General features: G+C 38.3%; 1 protein-coding gene across 1 annotated transcript; it reads right to left on the reverse strand.

Annotated features, from left to right (window-relative positions):
* Positions 1–959: 959 nt before the first annotated feature.
* MCM8 (minichromosome maintenance 8 homologous recombination repair factor) lies at positions 960–18475 on the reverse strand. Its single transcript, XM_075035611.1, has 18 exons — positions 18310–18475; positions 18046–18120; positions 17452–17534; positions 17125–17274; positions 16268–16371; positions 14103–14301; positions 13177–13262; positions 11490–11641; positions 10221–10419; positions 9388–9418; positions 8966–9106; positions 7087–7228; positions 6277–6472; positions 5788–6001; positions 4607–4816; positions 3437–3513; positions 2741–2930; positions 960–1504 (listed from the first exon to the last, which is right to left on the reverse strand). Exons 1-18 carry the CDS (start codon positions 18434–18436, stop codon positions 1412–1414), a joined length of 2469 nt encoding a protein of 822 aa, XP_074891712.1. The 5' UTR covers positions 18437–18475; the 3' UTR covers positions 960–1411.
* Positions 18476–18762: the final 287 nt, after the last annotated feature.

Genomic DNA, 18762 nt, shown 5'->3' on the forward strand with positions numbered 1-18762 from the left:
CTCTGCTGCCCAAATGCTGTCATGGACAGATGACAATTATCATATGTACATGTAGACAGAGAGTTCATACATTTAAAAAAAAAAAAGCCATTAACCACAGTTACCCGCATGAGCAAACACAACCTGGAAAGAGCAGGCTGCTTGCCACTTGAGTTCATGTGTAGAGCTATAGCTGCTTAGTTTTCACTTAAGCATGCCATCCTTCAAATTAGATATTGAAGTAGATTCACACTAAGGTAGCATTGAGCAGTTTAACATGTTCTTTCAAATCTATAAAGTTTGTATTTTCATACAAAATTGCTGTGGAAGCATGCTGTAGATCAGATCCTTATGTCACTTAATAAAAAAGCAGAAATGATGAAGCTTATTTTCTTGTCTTACAATTTATGTATCATATTTTACCTTAGAAATAAAGGAGGGAAAACAGAAGTATCAGCAATGCATGCTTGAATTTTTTTTTTCCCAAATACTTAGACTGAAAGCTTCTCATCTGCCATTTTGTTGCACTAGACCATGATTCCAATTTTGTAAAAGTCAGGAAATATCCAGCACTTTACTCTCTTGCAGAACACACATTCTTCTGCAGCAGGAACAGAGTTACCCAGAAACAGATGTAACATGTTCATGTTAACGTATCTGGTAACAGCATTAACACCCACACCAGTGTTCACTGTTACTGTATAACGCTCTTGAACAAATCACAGATTTCTTTATATATAAAGTTTAATGAAAGACATAAATAAAATCAGTTCCTGTTTTACAAATTAAATATTGTAATAAGGATATTTTCTTAAATCAGACTTGTGTTTCAAATAAAATCTCAGCTACAAAGACCAATAAACACAGACCTGCAAAGCAGAAAATCCAGTCAGTTTCAATAAGGTATCACTTCTTAACAGCTATAAAACTGTGTTGTCTCAACATGAAGGTTTCCGACTTTTTGGAAACATTTCTATACTTTAAATTCCTCTAATAAACTACAGTGCTAAAAATACAACTCACATCATCTTCTCACAAAAGATTTCTGGTTTTAAATTTGTGGGTCCAACATCTCTTTTGGAAGTAGAATCTGTTATGGCACTGTGATAATGTCAATATAAAACACACTATGCACTCCTCAAGGTGGATAAAGTACATGCTAGTCTTACAGAGTCTCATTTGGGCTAGCAGACCTACAGAATGAGTCAAGCAGCAATACCACATGTCAGTTTGTCCTATGGCAGCTTAAAGCAAGCCTGGGGGCAACTGCCAGTTTCTGAAAGGGAGTCCCACACCTCAGCAAGCAACCATGCCAGCAGAGCATCGACTACTGTGCTAGGCTGCAGTTCAGCGTGCTTTATTGCTGCAGGTCCATCAGTCCATTCTGGATGTAACGATTATGTCTCAAGAAAGTTTATCACAATGGCTCTCTTCACATTGTCTGAAGCTGATAAACTCTTGAACCTTTTTTCAAAAGATAACCCTGATCATTTAGGGATCCAATAAAGCTTTCAAAATCAGATACCTGGGAAAAGACAGACAAAAATAAATATCAAATTGGAAGAATGACATTTTATCTGATGTAAAGCAACATAAACAGTTTGAAATAACTTAATGAAATAAAGCAAGCTAAGAAGAGGTTAGTTTCCTTAGCAAATGGCTGACCTACTAGGTGGTGGCGTACAGTCAGTTGCACGCTTTTGTGCTTTACTTACACACTTTATAGCATGCAGAAAATATACAGAATAACCTGTATAAATCTAAGTTCTGAAACACGAGTATCTACCAAAGAAAAGTCTGATTTCTACAACTCTCACTGATTTCCAAGTATTTGTTACAGGTATAGAACTTTGAATGGGCAAGAAATATTCTATACATAAAGGGAAAATTAGAATTAATTGAGTTAGCTATATAGGTAGCTAGTCACTGGATGAATGAATGATCATGTGAGAAGACAGCTGACAACAACACATTATGTCAGACAGGATTATGTATTGTCAATGTTTGAACAAGTTTGGAGACTGAAGCTATCTCGCCCCAGCAGGCCAAAGTAGGTTAACCAGGCAATAAGAACAACAACATTATTGCCCATAAAGAGAAATTCATTATCACTACTTTTCACTTATTAAACCTGAAATCCAGTTTTAAGTTTTAAATTGGCATTTAGAGCTTTTTATCATGTTTGGCTGAAGTCCCCCACAAGTACAGAATGCAAATCAGTTACAGGATAAAACTGATTTGTGGCTGTGTGTCCTACACAATGTTCCTATCAAGTTACAACATTAGGATGCTTGAAGCAGGAATGAAAACTCAAAAAGGCGTATTTGGGCCAGAGAAGGCCAAGCAGAAATGTCACTGCACTCCTGAAATAGATCATGGATAGTCACAGTCACAACAGTCTAAATTTGGGAACAAAAATAGGTGTGTCCCCTGGGGAGCCAGAGGAAGTAAAGTATACTGAAACCAAAAATTGCCTTTCACAAAACAAAGCAGAATCTTGTTAAGGACCAGCTTCAGAAGCAGAACCAGCCCTTACTAGTGCAAAGAGTTGTTACTGTCAAACAGCTAGTAGGATTAATAAAGCTGGCAAACAAAGTCAATTCAGGAAGATTGTTTAGCCTAAAAGCAGCAAACACTGCTTATTTCTGTTCATTGCAGAGAGGCATGACAGATATGCCTTTTCCACTTTCCATTTTGCAATAAGTAATTTTGACTGGTCTTGCAGTTTGTTCTTGAAGAAATGCTTGTTTTCCAAACTTACTCGTATTTGTAGCTCCGTCGCAATCTGTCGAAGCTGTTGCAAGTCAAAGAGATTGTTGTAAGTTCTCTCCGCAATACTGTTAAGGGCAGAAACAAATCTTTTTGCTTGTGACCGATTGCTCATCCCAGATCCATGCTGTGAACGTTCAAAGTCCAGTTTTCCAAACTCATCAGAGTAGGTTCCCAGCATGCTAAAAATACATATTAAAAAAAAAAAAACATCAACAGGAGATAAAAGCAAGAGTACATGAATTTGCTTCCTGACACATAACTGCTTGAGAAAGCTTCCAGAAGCCACATAGGAAACCATCCCCTAGTAAGAAAGACACTAGCTAGGGAACTTAGACTAAGCATCTGTCCAAAACACTTTTAAACTTAAATCGTTCAACTGCAAAAACAGAAAGTAATCACACAAGAGAAAAAAACCCCAATCCTTTAGCAGCACCTCATGCCTTAAGTTATATGCATGGGTATGCATAACCACTACAATGATACAACTCAAAGGCCTAAGCAACTGTATGCAGCTTAGGGCTGCTGTCAGTTTTAAAGAAGAGCTAACAAATCTGAATATTGGTATCATGGGCCTAAACTTTATCAGGTCATTTCTTCACTGTATTTGTATATCTGTGTTTAAAAAAAAAGTTTTGAATGAATAGCACTGTGATGCTTTATTTATTTTTAAAGCAGTGTATATTACCTATATTTCATTATTTCTATTACATCCTCAGCATCTTCTTTGGTAGATTTCTCCCTTAATTCCAGCCTTGACCGTGCCTTAAAACAAAACAAAAAAACCCACAAAGGTATATTTAAGAGATATTATAGCTGATGTAGAGCACTTGTAGCATTTTTTTCACAACACACACAAATTTTAGGAGCAGAGATGTAACCTGAACCTACAGGATTTAGAGGAAGATTCCTCTCTTTTTGATGGCGTTTTGCCATGGTTTAACCCCAGCCAGCAACTAAGCACCACACAGCTGCTCACTCACTTCCCCCCACCCAGTGGGATGGGGGAGGGAATCAGGAAAAAAAAAAGTAAAACTCATGGGCTGAGATAAGAACAGTTGAATAGAACAGAAAGGAAGAAACTATTAACAATAATAATAGCAATAATAAAATGACAATAAAAATAAAAGGATTGGATATAAATGACATCACATGGTATGGAATATCCCTTTGGCCAGTTTGGGTCTGCTGTCCTGGCTGTGTCCCCTCCCAGCTTCTTATGCCCCTCCAGCCTTCTTGCTGGCTGGGCATGAGAAGCTGAAAAATCCTTGAACTAGTATACGCACTACTTAGCAACAACTGGAAACATCAGTGTGTTATCAACATTCTTCTCATACTGAATCCAAGACATAACACTATACCAGCTACTAGAAAGAAAATTAACTATCCCAGCTGAAACCAGGACACATTTCAATGTCGTCTCCTGCATACTCACATTATTAGGCTGTATCTTGGAGTTTATTTGCTTTTTAACAGTGTATTCTTGGGAAGCAGCAGATCACAAATACTGTTATCAAGGCATAGTGTTAAGGAAAACAGCAGCAGTTCAAAGTTCAAGATGGGCAGCAGCTTGTTCCTGCCTGCACCTACTTTTTCTCCTTTGGGGAGAATGTGATCAATTCTCTTTCCACCCCCTCAAGGGTGTTTTAATTTATAAGAGGCTTTAAGCAGCAGTAGCTCTTAAGCATTTGCAAGTCTCTTGCAGTCTCTCTCTTTTTTTTTTTTTTTTTTTTTTTTTTTTTAAACACAGCAAAGCAGCATAGAAGCAAATAAGCTGTCAAAAATTACAGGGTATCAGTAGTAGTTTAGGAATAATCTCTTTGCTTTCAATCCCTTAAGTATTACAGCTTGCATTTACCTCTGTAAGTCGAATCAACGACTCTAGCTGCCTCGTGGTGATTGGTGTGCTGTCTACTCCTTGGTTCTGTTTCCGGAGCTCAAGGTAGAATTCCTGGAGGACCTGAGCAGCTTCTGGAGATAATTTTGGATGAACATACTGCCGAGCATATCCAACATACTTCCTCAGCAGCTGATGTGGAATAGCATCAAAGTTTTCTCCTGGTAAGATCTAACCCAATTACAAAGAGCTTAGATTTCAGTCTGACAGACCCCTATACAATACAAATTTTAACATAAAACCTTATCTTCTATGCTTTATCTGGTGAAATCTTCACTGTAAGGGCTTTAGTGCTTCATATATGAACCATGTACTTAAAAAGTCCATACACTATGCTTAGATATGTAATTAAAGACATTTCAGAAAAGGCAGCCAAAGCTTCTCATTTGCAATGAGAAGTGCCAAATATGATTTAACTAGATCAAGAATTCTTTCTCAAAAAGAGAAAATCCAATTTCCCAATTGTTATAAGATATAGCTCCACAGAAAATTAAACTATCACAGCTGATATCCTATTTCCAAAAGTGCATGGGTTTAGCTCCAGTAGGGGATTTCTCCCAAAACCTGACATTTGACAATATCAGCCCTCAAACTGATCACTTAAGTTTAATAAGAAATATGCTTCCTCTCCTATAATCCCCAAATCTGTCATGAGTTGCAGACACCCAAGGATTTGTTTACACACTGCTTTATTTGGATTCAGTACTTCACAGCACATTGTGTTATATCAGATTAGTATATCCAGTCTAGTTCTGTAGCTATTTATTGAAATCTAACACAGCAAATTTGCTCTACAGCATCTCATGCAAAGTGTCTTCTCACTACTGAAACAAAAAACAAAAAACAAAAACCAAGAAAACCCGGAACCATCTCAACTAATAGATTCTTTTCTGTGGGGAGATGAAGGTGGCTTGAGACACATCTTTAGCAGCTCCAGAAGGATGGGTAATGTTAGCTACAACAGACAATTGGGAGAAACTGGTGGCTGGAGCCTTAAATGCTTCCTCTTTACTTCAGAGCCAACTATCATGAGAAGAATGGGAGTGGTTGATGAAGGACATCCAGCAGGTCAGGGTTGCCAGGTCCCAGTGCAAGGAACACCACAGGAAGGGGCATAGCCACAGTCACAGCACAAGTCCTACCTTTAGTCTTTCAAGCAGCGGTCGATCTGAAACAACTTCGAGAACAGAGCGATCCTGCGTGTTGGTACGAGTCACAACAGTGCTGCTGCACGCTGCCTGCTTTCCTGCTCGGATTGCCATCACATGCTCAGACAGCAAGTGATCATGGTCTTCATTTGGGGTGTCCAGCAAAATGAAAACTAGATCAAATCTTGACAGTAAAGCACTCCCCATTCTAGAGTAAAGACAAGAAAATCACACAGTACTCAAAGAAGTGGAAAAATTACAGCAACTCTGCTCCACTTCAAAGACACTTAAAAAATCTTGTCCCATTCATTCAGAATAAGGTAGAACAGCATTTTCTCTCTCAAAAGCCATGAAAAATTATTACAGTAAGTTTGTGTTCAAGCTCCAGGAAACTAGAAAGCAATTATATACAAGCTACAAGACTGCCAGAAGCATCTACTCCAGAATGTGAACTATGTAAGCAGGATTTCAGAGAGTGCTCACTTTAAGTTCTCAGACACTGTTTTGGCTTTGTTATAATGTCCTCCAACTGGGTTTGCTGCAGCAACAATAGTCGTCCGAGCTGGCAAACTGCAAACAATGCCAGCCTTAGCAAGGCTGATGCTTTGCTGTTCCATGGCTTCCAACAAAGCCTGATGCTGGTTTCCCATCTTATCAAATTCATCTATTCCACAAATTCCTGGAAGCAATTAACACAGGACAAAGACTTATTAGAAAACACATTAACTGATGGACAAGTATATGCTACAATCCAGTGCTACATCATAAGTCCAACCCAGAGTCCTAGGGATGGCAGGAGACATCAGACCAAGTCTCCATTTCAGCACGGTTTGCTTTCATTTCATGGTGCCGCAGCTGAACCATTATGAAGTTGGCCTGGCTTGCAGAAGCAGTGTCTTGATTACACATTAAGATGACAAAACAAGCTTTTTAAAAATAGAAATAGACAGCAAATCTCATAAGCCAGCTATTTTTCAAAAACAGTAAAAGTCCAGCAGCTGCCATTAGGTCAGAGATTTCTCAACAAGGAAATCCTAGTTCTTTGACACATTAAGTACAGCCGGTATGTGAATCACAGAACTCCAGTTTCACACACATCCTAAGGCCTAGGAAAGCAGGCACCACCTCCAGAGAAGTCACTGGAGAAGCTCAGAATTTCCCAAGATGTGGAAAGCCAATATCATACTTTAAATTTTATTTTTAGTCCACAGTTATGCAAGCACCATAGTTAATCTTAGACTCAGCAGCGCGCACACCCCCACCACTCAAAACCTGTAGCATTACATGTATTACCTTGATCTCCAAGGACTAAAGCACCAGCTTCCAAGGCAAAATCTCCAGAAGCACCATCTCTAGACAGTGTAACAGTCAGGCCAGAGCTGGTGGAAGTATTGCCACAAACATACACACCACGAGGAGCAACATTACACACTGCCTAGAAGAGAAATAAACACTTTTTCCCTCCCAAAGATGAAGAATTTCATAAGCCTTATTCTAGAGAAACAATTCAAAGTAAACTCAAATTTGTTTCTTTCTACTTAATGTGGCTCAGCAGTAAAGTTACAACTCTTTGCAGCCCGAGGAGACATAACTCTGCGTAATAGTAGGAATAACTTTGGTCACAATACTTGCGGCACAGCCATGTCTATTGTGTTATCAAAACTACTAGGACCTCAGGCACAGCACTTAGATTTCAAAGTATGTTGAAATGCTTGGGAACACGCTATCCGTCACAGAATTGCAGATATATATAGTTTCCGTATCTTCAGACCCCAGGTCTATTTAGACTCCTATCTTGTGCTAGTGCCCAACGCATGCTACTTCAGAGGAAGCATGCATAGTTCTCCCCACAACTAGGAGATAAATGACAGTCCTAGTCTTCTCCATGCCTCTAGTATCCAGAAAGCAGCCTATAACTGGAAATAAGAACTAGAAAAGCAAAGCATGGTAAGCTTGAACACAGACATGTTGCAGTTAAATTTGCCTAGAATAGTTATAACTGGATTTTCCCAGTAAATCTCTGTAGTTACCGGTGCCTCTTTTAAATAAAAGATAATAGCCAAAGCATATTTGTTCAGTACCAGATATGTGACAGGCACTGAATATTGAATAAAAAAACCCCAAACAAACCCCAAAACAACCAAAAAAACCCCTCACTCTGACACAGCTTTGGTTTTCTCCCTAGAATTTTTTTTTCTGTGACAGTGGTGACTGAGAGGAGCCTTGCCTCAGGGTCTTATCTGAGGAACAGATTACTAGCTTTTCTTGAATGGCATTCCATTTAGTAACAATGTGAAAAAAGAAATCATCTACTGTATGCTAGAGAGTCCCCATTCAATGAAAAAATAATTTTAAAATTTCTTTGCCAAGATGCTTGCATGCAAATCCATCACTTAAGTTATTGCAAGTCATATCCTAACATAACATGTCCACATTAGAAAGACTCAGACTTTTTAAATAAGGTATGTTTAAATGAGGTATGCAAAGCTGCAGGTCTAGGTGAACTCTGTCCCTCTTTCACTTCACAATAGCCATGGGAAGAGACGTGGAACTTTAAAACCATTCAGTTTAAGATGAAAAAATTCTATTACTAACTGATTTTGTCAGTCATGCAGAAATGTCCACCAAGATTAAAACCCAAATGCAGCAGCAGGTCCCTTTCCCAAAAAGCCACGATCTGTGCTAGCAACATAGAAATAGGGCAAGAGAATGGAAGTAAACCTCACAGAAGGTGAGTGGCATGGTATCTAACATTGCATTAGTTCCGAGAGTGTAGTTATTTTATTTGACAACAAATCAGCTAAACAAAGACAAGGAGTGAAACTCCTCACCAGGGAAAAAGGTTGGTGAAAAGAAAAAAACCCAAACTATATCCAGGCAGGGCAGCAAGCCTATACTTGAAAGCCCACACACTTGACCAAGTATGCCTGCTTTGATAAGTGTTTTAACAGGCCTGATCCCTTCTGCAAGGCTTCCTGGAAGAAGAGGACAGCTGGGGACCCCTTTGGGTACTATCCTACATTTGAGGCATCCTACATGAATAGATGGCTCCAGTCAGGTTCAAGCAACCCTTTGGTCTTAGCACAGCTATTCTACCATGCTTACAAGAAGTCAAGATAACAAGGAATTAGAGAAAAATGCAAAAAGGCAATAGAAGTACATCAATCCATACTTGCAACATTTGACTTTTTCCTAATCCTGGATCTCCAACGACCAGAACATGTGGATCTCCTCGCACTGGGATTCTGTTCTTGTCATCTACAAACTTCTGACATCCTCCAAATAACGCCAGGGCCAAACCTGCCTTTACAATCTGTAGTGGTACATACCAAAACTAGTAAGTGTTTGATCATGGTGACCAATACTAACAGCGCCCTACAACTGGCTGTAATAACCCTTTCCTTCTGGATGGCTGAACTTAAGAGTATAAGGCTGCCACCTTGACACTGAAAGCAACTCTGAGTCACAGTCACCTGTAAATACAGTCCTTGTCCCTTCCCCCCACCCCAGATAAGCTTTATAAATCCTTTACGAGTTTACTGTGGCATAAATACATCAAACTAAAATTGCAAGCAGAGCTGTTAAATTACTTACCTCATGGCCATAGATTGCAGGACAAAGAGAGCTGAAAAACAAAGAACACTAATGTAAGGGGAATATAAATCTTGTATTATTAGTAAATAAACACTTGTTCTGTCTTTCATTACAGAACACTTCTATAAACATATAAAACTTTTGGTTAGCTGTTGCTGAATTTCCAACAGAATCAGTTTAAATCAGCAGTATCAAATTTCTTGACATTTTCAGATAACCAGATATGCTTGAAATAAGAAAAACCTTTCATCTGAGTTCACACGAACACAGAGGAGAACCAGTTTCCCAGTGGTTTCTGCACCCATTCTTATCTTAATCAAGTAACTACCTGTAACCCTCCTTTTCAAGGTGCTACTTGCATGTTCTTTAACTCCACTGGGAGGGCCTGAGGGACACTCCAGCTAGACGAGTACTTCTCAGTCTGAACTGAGGGTCTTTCACACCCCCTGCTCAGTTCTTGCACCTCTTTCCTCTGCTGCAGAAAAGCAGAGTGGAGAACAAAACAGTACTCATGAGTTGAATTTACTCAGCGAGGAGCAAAATTAACTGCCTTTTTTTTTTTTTAACCATAGCTTTCTGTCTCAGGGTTGAACTAAAACACTCCTCACTTCCCCATATCCTTAAATCCCTCCCAAAGTCCTAACATCCCCACTGCAATACTTCCACTTCCTCCCAAGCCCCTTGCCCACTAAAGTTTGTTAATCTCTGTGGTATCTATTGCACAAGCCTTAGACATTTCATAACTTTAAGATTAGCTGTCATGTTTGTCTGAAGGTGGTCATGCTGATTCAGATGTCTAATCCTAGACCTAGTCTAGGTCTGACACAACTTACTTCACAATGAGCCTGAACAGATTTTCCTCAGCTTGAATTTCTTGAACAGCATAGAGGTCTTTGAGTGAAAACTCCATGAATGACCTTTGAAAAGTCTCATCATCAAAATTCTTTTGTTTTTGTCCTTTACTGTTGCTGATGGAATTTGCCTCAATGTACAACAAGAACATACACTTGTCATTCTTATTTTTGGAAGCTCCTGTTAGAAAAATTGAGAAAGGATGAAGGAATATTTTTTTCTATTGTTAAGTACTGATATTATTTACAAATGGCATAGGGTCATTCCGAAATATTAAGTACAGTCATGTGCAAAATGTTCATATTTAAGTAATTGAACATCTGCATTTTCAAAAATTGATGCAAAGTAAGTTAGTTTCTGGTTACATTTGTTCTTCAAGTTCCCTCCATTTAGGTACACAATAAAATATTTCACTGGATTAGGAAGGTGTATATATATATAGAGAGAGAATTTTCTCCCAAAATAAATGAAGTTTTCCAGGAATTGTAAATTTTATTACATTATTGTAGTCAAATAAAAATTGAATATAAAATATTTCCACTCAATATTTAGAGGAAGAAATCCATAGTGCAGAAGAATTAAACACGTAGCTTAATAATTAATACTTTTCTATATCCCCAATGATTACTGAGCAGATAATGTGGTCTCACAGTAAATCAGTACTGCAGTTCTCTGCAATATATTCTATTGCAGCTATGCGCAACATATTTTTTTTTTCCTTTTTTTCCAAAGTGAAGAAAAGAAGAAAAAAGTTGTAAAATTTCTCCAGGGAGGACTAAGCTAAGAAAGATAATACTCCTTCACAACAGTGTGACAGTTTTCCTATTGTTTGAAGGAGACATTAAGGGGAAAATGTTAAGCAAATAACGAGTCTCAGCAAGACTTCAGGAAATAAGGATGTCCCCCCTACATCAGTGGTCCAGAGAAGGCTTTCCTATCAGCTGACATACTAAAACATCCAGTGTCAGACTGGCACTTCAGATTCAGGACCATAGTTGAGTCTAGACCAGCGGGTTGTGAACCCCCCTCCCTTTCAGTGGACACGAGAGCCAGTGCTCTTCTTGGACAGCACTGCTTCTGGCTTTTACAAAATAACTTCTCATTATAAAACTTTGGGAACTTCTGAAGAAACATACACTTCATGTGTTTACAACTTTGAGAGTTCAAATTAAGGGGGATGGCTGTTGTTCTTATGTAATCACTAGAAAAATCCCCACCCTAGGAAGGTGTTCTCAGATGATGTATTTTACCTTCCTCAGTGCTTGACACCTTTACTATTCCTGTAATTGTGACCAAATCTCCCGGGACACAGCTGTCCACAAGATCTTGCACCAGTTCACATTCGATTGTGCGAGGGATTCGGCCTGCTTCTCGCTGATCATCTGACATGAGCTCCTGCACCCTGCAAAACACAAGGTGAAGGTATACTCCATGCATAACACTTCCAATTCAATTATGGCATACAAGATCTGCAGCTGTGTGCTTCCAACCAATCCTTTCTAAATTGAAAAGGAGACAGCAGCAATGCCCTGGTAAACCCTAGAAACAGCAGTGCTGAATTTGGAGAAACAGACTTTTTCAATTCAGACTTTAATAAATGGGTATACATTATGCATAAGACCTGGAAAGACAATAACTATGAACTCCAGAAATAATAAAGTTGAAATTCAGACTTTCTAGCACTGATGAGCATGTTCGTGTAGAAATAAGTACAGTACATAAAATAAGATGGACCTCATATACAAAAATTAGGAGGTCAGACATTATAGCCCTGAGGAACGTTTAATTGGCATTTTAACCCTAGCAAAGCCCAAGAAATTCATTGGATCATAAGAACAGTAGCTCACTCTTTGTATAGTCGTAAAAGGCTAGCAACTAACAAGTTCTTTACGAGGTTCCAATTTTGGCTCTGCGCTTAGAGCTCCAATAGTTTTCCTTGAAGCTCAGTCAGGCTTTTCTCAGGAAGCTGTGATAAACAGCACCCTCTAGAGCTGCTGACGAGAATGTCAGTACTGTGTTTTTAATGATTTTTTAAAATTACTTTTATCACAGAATGTTAATAAAGAAAACATATTTATATGTCATTTGGCACATTAAGACTTTTGATACAGAGCTTGTGAACTTACAGAATCTGAATGTAAGAAGTGGGAAAAAGTAAGCAGAGTCCTTTTTTTTCCAAGCTGACACCCTTATTGCAGTAAGCTAATGGGATGAACAAGAAACAACACGTGACTCTCTTCTGAACATATATTATGGGGCAATAGTAGGATGGTCATAGCTCTAATAGCACATAGTAAGATGGAAGTGATGAAAACCAGATTCACCATCCACCTTCCTACACTTTAACGTTGTTAATTTCTGTAGAAACTGCAACTTGTTCCCCCATAGCAAAGGTCTCACAAATTTTAGGCATACCTGCTTGCTGATTAGACATAGAAAGTAGATGAATGGGCAGGTGCAGCACTATTTCCTTCTACTAGTGTACCTTAAGGACTGGGGGACATAGTATCACTTCGAACTAAGATTTTTAACCCTCAAATTTACTTTCAGTTCATTCAAGTCAACTGTCATAGTTGACCAACATAATTTAATAGGGCTTTTCTATCTGACTTACAGGTCATTAAAGGGAATCATTAAATAATAGATGCAATTAGAAATTATCAAGAAGAGCTGCAAAGAGCACAAACTGAACGTTTCTCAAAGAACTCAGTCATAGTAGGAGGAATTTCCAAGAAGCTATTATATTAGGTAGGTTTAATATACAAAGTATACTAGTGCTCGGATGAAACAACTGCTTTGTATATACAAGTCTTGAAGAGTGCTTGCTGCAAAAGCATATTATTAAAATTACACAATGTAACATGGAACAAGCCATCCTGTCACTTTTTTACTACCCTGATGCATTATATTTTTGTGCAGAAGGGAAGACATGCTTACTTAACAGACTGCCAGTCCACTGTAGTGGTTAAAGGAGAGCTTCTGTCAGCTGTGAAGGATCGGCCACGGCACTCCGGAACAAGGCACTGTAACAATAGTAATTCTAATTCATTCTCAACCTTTTTTAAAATTGTAATTTGAAATTGCCTTATTTGATTCAGAACAAAGAAAGCAAAGCAATGCGATTAATTATTTCAGGAAAAAAAGCTAGTTAAATTAGGGCTACAAATTAGCACATACATAATTAACGAAGAGCTATTGAGGACAGACACCAGAACCCTGACTCATATTTGTTAAAGCAAATACAGCTGAATTATATGATCCCCTTGGTGAACAGGTTTGAGTTTCTGGCGTTCAGGGGAGGGGAGGTGGTGGGAGGTTTTTTTTTGTGGGGGTTTTGTTTGTTTGTTGAGTTTTTTGTTTGTTTTTAAATATTTGCAGATGTTGCTTTCACTTTAGCACATCAGGTAACATAAAATAACTGGGCATTGTCCTATGTCTAATGACTTTAATCCAGATAAAAACCAGTGAAATTAAAATAGAAAGTTCTAAAGAAAATCCACAAGCAATTCCCCAATCTAAGCATAGAAAACCACCACAGTGAGGTGGAGGAGGCTTTTTAAATGTAACTGGTGAAATGGAATTGAAATTATTTATTTTTCCCTAGATTTGAGGGAGTTTCTACATACTGCTTTTGTTTCACCAGGATACAATTTTTTCAAATAACAAGGGTATGCAGTAATACAAAGTTGCATGGCAAGTTTAGTTTTTTTCTAATGTGTCAGTTGTTTAACCCAGCTTTAAAATTTCTTCTGGTTTTGGGTGGGGTTTTTTTGTTTGTTTGTTTTTTTAATACCAGTGGTACTGCTTTTTGTCAAGTCACTACAGATAAGGGAGAAGTATGAAGTTAAATGGTTTTAACTTACCTTAGTTGGAAGAGTATACTTTCCATCAAGTAGAGGAACACCCTGAACATCTCCACATGAGCCACATACAAAAGCTAGCTTAGTGCACAGTGGCTTAATGTTACTGACACGCACAACAGTACCACGCAAGGCAATGTATTTCCCATAGCAGTTGGCCCGAACGTTTTTCAGCTGAGTTAGAGGATCATAGTTGTACACCCTACACAAAAGTTGAGCATTAACATTTTGAAAGCTTATCATACTTAAATGCGGAACAACAACAACAACAAAAAAACAAAACCAGAACCCAAACAAAAAAAAAAATCCCATGCCCAATTATTAACAGTAATCCAGAGGAATGATCAGAAATATTTTGTCTGTGGACCCATGGCACGGTCTTCAATTCTTGTTCTAGAAAGCAGCATAACATTTAATATTACCCAAGTTTTAAAACCTCAACAGCTGTACAGTTTGTTTATATAGTGACACCTCCCTCCTGTAAATAACTGAGACTAGTGGTACAACAGAAATTACTTTATAGTCACCTATAACCATCTCTTTGAATTATTTCAGATTAAGACCAGGGTTTACACTTGCAACATAAAAGGATCAAAGATTTATTATGCCTGTGCTCCAAAAGGAGAGGTGAGTTTTCGTGTTTCAAGGACATGAGAACCTGTCATCAGGTACAACACACTGCACCTTGTTAAGGACAATAAAGAATACCTAGCCAAATAATTCAAAACAACAAACTTTAAACAGAATTGTTTAATCATGTAAGGGACCTCAGGGGTCTAGTCCAACCCCCCTGCTCAAGCAGGGTCAGCTAAAGCAGGTTGTGCAGGTGCATGTTCAGTTGGGTTTTGATTATGTTTGTGGATGGAGACTACACAACCTCTCTCACAGTAAAATAGTGTTTTCTTTTGTTCACATGGAATTTTAAGTGTTTAAATTTGTACCCACTGTCCCTTGTCCTGTCACTGGGCACCAATGAGAAGAGTCTGGCTCCTGAAATTCAGGGTTTTCCCTCCACTTAGGGCTCTGAACATCACCATCTCATCGTTCAACCCTGCCTATGCTGCAGAACCATTTTAGGAGCATGATATTTTTTGACTTATTGAATACTTTACAGCATAATGGTCCATTAACTGTCCCTTAGAATCTGAGAGCTTGTATATACCTTTTTTGGCCACAGTTTTTTTCTAAACACATTTTACTGTGTAATTAAAAGTGTGCAGTTTTATAACAATGCAAAACTTAAAAATATATTATAGTGCAACAAACCCCCAAACTAAATCCACCTGTCATGCCAAAACATGCTGCTTTCCCATACCAAGCCATCACCAGCACAGAATTTAAAAAAAAAAAAAAAAAAAAAGGTAATTTAAACTCAAACAGGGCTTATACTCCCAGTCCCCCTCAGACTCCTGAAGTCTGAGACACCATTACTTCTGATAAAGAAAAAAAAAATAATTGTGCTAAGGACTTGTTTCATTAAGAACTCAAAGGAAATCACATTTTTAAAATTATAACAGTAATTATGATTCTTGTAAGTACATGCTTATTCAGAATTAGGGTAACCTCAGCTTCTTATTTTCTAATTTAAGTTTGATTAATTAGAAATAATATTCTTCAGACTGTCTACCAGTAATCATTTACTAGGTTTAAGCTAATATGAAATAACGCATGTTCATACACCACTTTCAAAACATCCAAACAAGGAATAATAAATATTACCAGCTGTAGTTTATGTCCACACCCTCCAAATCAGCCTCCTTACAAAGATGCGCCTTTTGCTAACAAAACGCTAGATCATAAGCACTTCCTAACTTCTCCAGTAAACAGCAGAAATTTAAATAGTTCTGGTTTTAATCAATACATGTTCTACTTATAAGTTACTTCACTACTCACAAGCTTTTCTAGTTACAAGCTGTTTGTTCAACTTTTAAGCAGGTTTTGTTTCACTTTTTTCTTCACAAGGACAGTTTAGCCTTTGTCACGGTGAAGGAAAAAGCAAAAATGTAGACTGTTCTTCTGGAAATAGCTTCACAGAGTCAAGTCTCTCAATAAAATAAACACTGCCTTCAGCATGCCTTCAGCACCATGGATGGACACTGACAACCATTAGACAAGCAGCAAATAGATTTTCCTGGAAAAAAACCAACCAAATACTCAACACCCATTACCTCGCATGAATGAGAGGCACATTTATTATAGGTTCTCCATCAAGTGGTAATCCTTCCTGCACCTGCAGCTGTGCAGCATGCCTTTCAAGGTCCTTTGTTAGCACCTAGACAGAACAGAAAGGCAGACACAAATGGAATGTGCCATGCAACATGGCTTCAATTTGCTATTAAGTTCGATTACCATCCCTTACAATCAGATCCCCCTACTGAAGTCTAAAGAGCTCTCTGTTGTTCAGCAACCCCCCACTAAACAGTGTTTCTCTGCTTCTGAGCAGTATTAAGCTTCATTTTAAATGGAATTTTAAATCAACATATTTGTTGTGTTTGTTTTTTTAATTTAAAAAAAGTATATAATAATCTTTAATCCTGTGATCAATGTGTGGAGTTTCGTTTGACTAAAGCACACACATCTGAGAACTTGTCTGTCAACAAGCAGTGACATACTACTTTAAGAGACATTGAACAGAGCCAGGAATTCTTGAATCTGCTCACCATTCACCCACCAGCTGTTGTTCTGCTGCACGAGGTGGGACACATGGCACAAATAACTCACAGTATATTACAGAAACCAGGAATTAGAACTCCCAGTAGGGAGTAACATAAGTTAGAACTACATTTAGTTTTAGTCAACGGCTTTGGCAATGAATAAGCAAAATGGACCAAGACCAAAGCATTTTTAAAACATGAAATACAGAAATGGTAGAGAAATGGAGGAGTTTGAATTTTAAATAGACAGTAATTTCTTGTAAGAGAGAAAAACATAGAGGTTTGGCGTTTATGACATAATTGCCTCTAAGTCCCACTGATTCTTTTTCTTGTAAGGGTTATGCTTCTATGTATTAGAATGTCATATTTACCTGATGAATTGCCAGACCCATACATTGCAGTATTTTCTGAGGCATATCCCTTAATTCAGTAGATATATTTGGTATTGATTTAGTCAATTCTCTGTCTTGTATTAGTTCCTTATAATCCACAAGGATACTTCCTTTTCTTTCTATTTCATCCTGTGAAACATTTTAAATTATAAAATACACTTCAAATTATAAACACAAAACATCCAAGTCATGTCATAAACATTTCATATCTATACTGAGATTATTTTTGATGGAGAAAATACAATAACATTACAAATTTTGTGTATCAACAATAGGTTGTCAGGGCGGGATATGTTTTGTTTTTACCTTGTCATAAAGCTCAATGCGTTGCATAAAAAACTTTTCAAAGGCTTGAGTCTTCTGGACAAAAGGAGATTTGTCAGCATAAGCTAATTAGAAACATGCCACGTTAGTAACTGACAGGAATAATTATGTGCATTTCACAAAATACATAAACAGGCAATTTCTCTTCTATTATTTTTCTGCTTTCCAAAACTGAGGAAGATGACAGATCACTTTGGTGTCACAGTAATGTTCTATTATAAGACCTGTTACAAACCAGAACTTTGTCTAAGATGACAAAGGACAAGCACCTAGGATCAAGAAAAGTACAGCAGAGGTATGTATATTCCAGTCTTCAATAGATGCAGGTTTTATGTGGCTAACCAAACAGGTTTAAGAACGACCATATTTTATACTATTCAAGATGCCTTTCCAAGGTTTGAAGTCCACAGAGATTACAGTGTGCCACAAGATTGAAATCTCTATTGTATTCATGTTTTTATATAACAAGTATGAATTTCAGTTGCTTTCTGTTGAACTTATCCCCTCTACTTATAAACAATTCTAGAAAAAAATGGAATAAAGCATGCATTACATATAGTTTTGGTCTAAAAATACCTTCAGAGAAATAAAGTTTCCAGCCCTTATAGGGAATAAACTGGTCCAACGTTGATTGAACTAGTTGAGATCTTACTGCAAAAAAAAAAAAAAGATTAAAAGGGGAATGAAAACAATGTAGATACTAAAGCTTTGCAAGTGTTATTCTCAGTGATTCATTTGACCACCAAGAGGCAAACTGCTGTAATTGCCTAGTGCAAAAGTGGGTCAAGAGAAAAGCATTGTGGCTTCAGAAAACAGGTAGAAGGACAGGAGCTGGCTCACCGGGTTCGGGCATCCTTCTCCACTCTCCCTTCTGTCTTCTGCCTCGCCATCCACCTCGCCATCCTCCTCGCCACCCCTGAAAGCTTCTTCCCCAGGTGCATCCCCTGCCTCTGAGGTCCCTACTCATCTCGCTCCGTGGGCGTCAGTTTGGGGACGCGATGGCAAACTGAGCTAAAGAAACAGAAGCTTTACCAGAAGATATTTAATTTAAACTAGGGTTATTTGCCGGGGGGCGGAGGCGGGCTTCCCCTGCAGGGCTAGGAGCGAAGGCCCTGAGGTACCTCGAAGGCCCTGAGGAAGACCCAGCCTCCCTCTCCCTACCACAAGGAAGCAAAGAGGAGCCCCATTAAGCGGCCCTAGCGATGAGAGGACGAAACAACGACACCGACCTCCCACAGCAAGGGCCACCGCTCGCGAGGGCGTTCGTACCTCCTCTCAGAGTTCTATTTTGGC

Source organism: Buteo buteo, chromosome 9, assembly GCF_964188355.1.
Source record: "Buteo buteo chromosome 9, bButBut1.hap1.1, whole genome shotgun sequence".
In the NCBI taxonomy this organism is placed as follows: Eukaryota; Metazoa; Chordata; class Aves; order Accipitriformes; family Accipitridae; genus Buteo; species Buteo buteo.

What these genes read in the sequence shown, in the direction of transcription:
- MCM8 (XM_075035611.1), bottom strand. Translation starts at nt 18,436, where the DNA reads ATGAGTAGGGACCTCAGAGGCAGGGGATGCACCTGGGGAAGAAGCTTT. An exon ending in GGTGTCAAGCACTGAGGAAG is followed by an intron (nt 10,420 to 11,489) that starts GTAAAATACATC and finishes TTTTTCTAACAG; the next exon opens with GAGCTTCCAAAAATAAGAAT. An exon ending in CGTTGATTCGACTTACAGAG is followed by an intron (nt 3,514 to 4,606) that starts GTAAATGCAAGC and finishes TTTTGTTTTAAG; the next exon opens with GCACGGTCAAGGCTGGAATT.